Source organism: Chrysochloris asiatica, unplaced genomic scaffold (genome assembly GCF_000296735.1).
Source record: "Chrysochloris asiatica unplaced genomic scaffold, ChrAsi1.0 scaffold00008, whole genome shotgun sequence".
Lineage (NCBI taxonomy): Eukaryota > Metazoa > Chordata > Mammalia > Afrosoricida > Chrysochloridae > Chrysochloris > Chrysochloris asiatica.
In genome coordinates, this window is record NW_006408526.1 from 126744 (window position 1) to 130024 (window position 3281).

The 3281-nt window shown below is 50.8% G+C and overlaps 1 protein-coding gene across 1 annotated transcript; it reads left to right on the forward strand.

The window, feature by feature from the left end:
• The first annotated feature begins 277 nt into the window (after positions 1 to 277).
• FOLR4 (folate receptor 4, delta (putative)) lies at positions 278 to 2658 on the forward strand. Its single transcript, XM_006833937.1, has 4 exons — positions 278 to 415; positions 1430 to 1618; positions 2024 to 2159; positions 2333 to 2658. The coding sequence occupies exons 1-4, from the start codon at positions 278 to 280 to the stop codon at positions 2656 to 2658; spliced, it is 789 nt and encodes a 262-aa protein (XP_006834000.1).
• Positions 2659 to 3281: the final 623 nt, after the last annotated feature.

Consider the following 3281-nt stretch of genomic DNA (forward strand, 5'->3'; position numbering starts at 1 on the left):
TTTCCATCCCTGACTCTCACCATAGGGTTCCTATGGTCCCTTTCTGGACTGCATTCAGTCTCTGCATCTATACAATGGTTGGGAGGTGGGTCTCTTAGGTTTATTTTACCCATCACCTTCTATGATGTTGCCTCAGATCTGAGAAGCAGCCAGTGTCATTGTCAACTGAGGGAGCCTTGGCCCTCTGCTCTCTCCTCAGTGCCTGGTATGGTGGAGGGAGGGAATGGGGTGCCTTCCTGCTCCATGAGCTGAATGGGTCTCCTTTCTGTAGCAGACCATGCCGTGGTGGTGGCGGCTTCTGCTAGGGCTCTGGACAGTCATGCCCATCTGGAGTGGGGACAAGCTGCTGAATGTCTGCATGAACACCAAACACCACAAGAGAGAGCCTGGCCCAGAAGACAAGCTCTATGAGGAGGTATGGAGACCAGATGTGGTCTAGGGTTAATGGGGAGACTCAGATACCAGATGGTCTCTGAACCACCATCAACGTAGGCTTGTCTGGTTCCTTAGAATGGGATTTGGGCAGACCAGAAGAGTCCAGTGATTTTAAGTGTCTATCTTTGAACTGCTCCATACAAGGAACAGGGTCAAATGGCGACCCCAGAATTGCATTGTTGGTTCAGGATAGATTAAAACAAACTTTGCCTTCGCTCCTATCAGCTGTCTCTAGGGAAATGTATTAAGAGGCCCTTCCCACAAGCTTCTAAAGACAACTAACAGGGAGGAGGAGTTGTGGAGTGAGCAAGGACATACTCAGCCAGTTTTCCTCAGAGATATGTATCCTCCCATTTGATGCAATCCCAGATTCCTTGGCTCTTGCTGGGCTGCCCCTACCTGTTGTTGTTAAATGCCAAGGAGCAACTGGTGAGGTTGAATCACCAACTTGGTGGTTCAAATGGACTTTTCAGTCTAGCGCATTCACCTGCATTATAAGGACTCCTACCTGCTTCCTCACAAAAGCCTCCACCACCTCTCAAAGTTTTAAAATCCTGGAAGTGGTGCTTCTAGGGGTCAGTAGCAACCAGTGGCAGAGGCCAGTGTGCCGGGCACTTTCTGCCCTGTGATGTGAATATTGATAAATTGTCAGGGCTCTTCCAACCATTAAAGCAGCCTCAGTAACACAGTGATTAAGTTCTCAGCTGCTAACTGAGAGCTTGGCAGTTCAAATACACCCACTATTCAAATACTCCAGAGAAAGGCATGATGATCCAGTCCCACAAAGAGTATATATAGCCTAGAAAATCCTATGGGGTGATATAAAGTTGCTAAGAGTCGGAATTGACTTGATGGCACTTGTCCACAATCAGCGTAGGGGTTGCTGGTCTAAAGGGATTCCACCAGCCCTGGTCCTCCACTGAGAGTTTTATTCTGCACACCCCTCCCCTTCCACCATAGAGACTTATGCCCTTTGCTTCCTCCTCCACCTCAGTGCATCCCCTGGAAGGACAATGCATGCTGCACTGCCCACACCAGCTGGGAGGCCCACCTGGAAGCATCCCCACTCCACAACTTCAGCTTGACTCACTGTGGACTTCTGACCCCTAGTTGTCAGAAGCACTTCATCCAGACCCTCTGCTTCTATGAGTGCTCCCCAAACCTGGGGCCTTGGATCCGCCAGGTGGGAAGGCAAGATGGGAGACAAGAGGTAGAAGAGGACAATGTCTGAGCTCCCATCTGATCTTCTGCTGATGTCTCCAGAATGCTAGGAGGAGGAGGGGATGCTAGCTCTCTGTGAACACAGCACAGGAAAAGGGTGGGGAGGAAGTTACTTTCAACCCTGGAGAGGCCAATGGGAGAGACTGGTCCAGTGGGAACAGTAGGATGAAGGACAGCTTGGGGGAGTTAGAAGAACTCAGCTCAAATCCCATCGTTTAATCTATTAGCTGTATGTTCTCATTTGTAAAATAATACCTTATAAACTGTGATAGATGATGTACAGATGGTACGTGGAACAAGTACCATTGGAGCTATGAATAGTGTTTAACCTGCTGCTATTCTTGTCTGTGTCTGTGCCGGTGCCCAGGTGGACCCACGTGGGCAGGGAGAGTGCATTGTGAACGTGCCGCTGTGCTGGGAGGACTGTGAGCGGTGGTGGACTGATTGCCGCACGTCTTACACGTGCAAGTCCAACTGGAAGGGCGGCTGGGTCTGGAGTCAGGGTGAGTGGGCTCAATAAGGGCAGGGGAGGAAGGAGGAGGCCTCTGGCAGGTCCCCTAATGGCTGGCAGGTGTAAATCTGCCCTTTCCTCCCACAGGCAAATGCTAGGAGTGTGAAATGGGAATAGTGGGGTGGGGCACAGAGAATAAATTGCGCATGCCTCAATTCCCCACAGGGAAGAACCGCTGCCCTGCAGGGGCTCACTGCCACCCGTTCCCTCATTACTTCCCTACCCCGGCTGACCTGTGTGAGAAGATTTGGAACTACTCTTACAAGGCTAGCCCGGAGCGCCGTGGCAGTGGGCACTGTATCCAGACGTGGTTTGAGCCTGCTCAGGGCAACCCCAATGTGGCTGTGGCTCGCCTCTTCACCAGCCCTGCCCCATCCTGGAAAGTATCCTACCCACTCTTGCTCTTCTCTGTTCTTGCCATTCCATTCCTGAGAGTCCCTTGTCTCCCACCAACCCCCACATGCTCCCACCAGCTCTGGGCCAGACCATAGCTGCCACATCCTCAAGCTTTTCCTTAGGAGGAGCAGTATAGGCGGGGGAGTTGACATAGGACGCTAGGGCTTCAGGACCTGGTAACTGAACCGTACATGTTCTGTCCTAGGCAGGCTCTCTTCTGCTCTGTTCTGCCTCACTGTGCTGGGGAGGCAGCCAGAGCTAGAAGCCTGGGGGATATGCTTTCTTCTGACTTTGAGAACAGTGGAGTGGTAGAGACATGGAGCTCTGGGCCTTTCTCATCCAGTGCTTGTCTGTCCCCTTCCATGGCACACCTGAGGGGCAGCCCTGTCCACTTGTCCTATGATGGTGCCTCAGATAAAATGACAGTTGGCCTTTTCTGTCTGTGGCCCACTCCATTCTACTGCTGTATGCAAAGGAGCCAACCTATACAACAATGGAGCCAGTTATTAGTTAACAATTATTAACTTCTTCAAGGCCCTCTCCTTTTGTCCTCATAACATTTCTGACAAAGAATTACATTTTCAATAAGTGATGCACGTTACAAAAGACCCACACCAGGATGAGGAATCAGCTGCTTAAACCATTTTCCGACTTCTCTTTTCCTTTTAATCCGCACTCCTCATAGAATCACATTCCACTGGTCTGGAATTTTGGTAAC

Excerpts from the sequence above, each read along its gene's own strand:
- FOLR4 (XM_006833937.1), top strand. The coding sequence starts at position 278 with ATGCCGTGGTGGTGGCGGCTTCTGCTAGGGCTCTGGACAGTCATGCCC. Across the intron at positions 1,619-2,023 it reads TGGGGCCTTGGATCCGCCAG|GTGGACCCACGTGGGCAGGG; the intron begins GTGGGAAGGCAA and ends GCCGGTGCCCAG. Across the intron at positions 2,160-2,332 it reads CGGCTGGGTCTGGAGTCAGG|GGAAGAACCGCTGCCCTGCA; the intron begins GTGAGTGGGCTC and ends AATTCCCCACAG.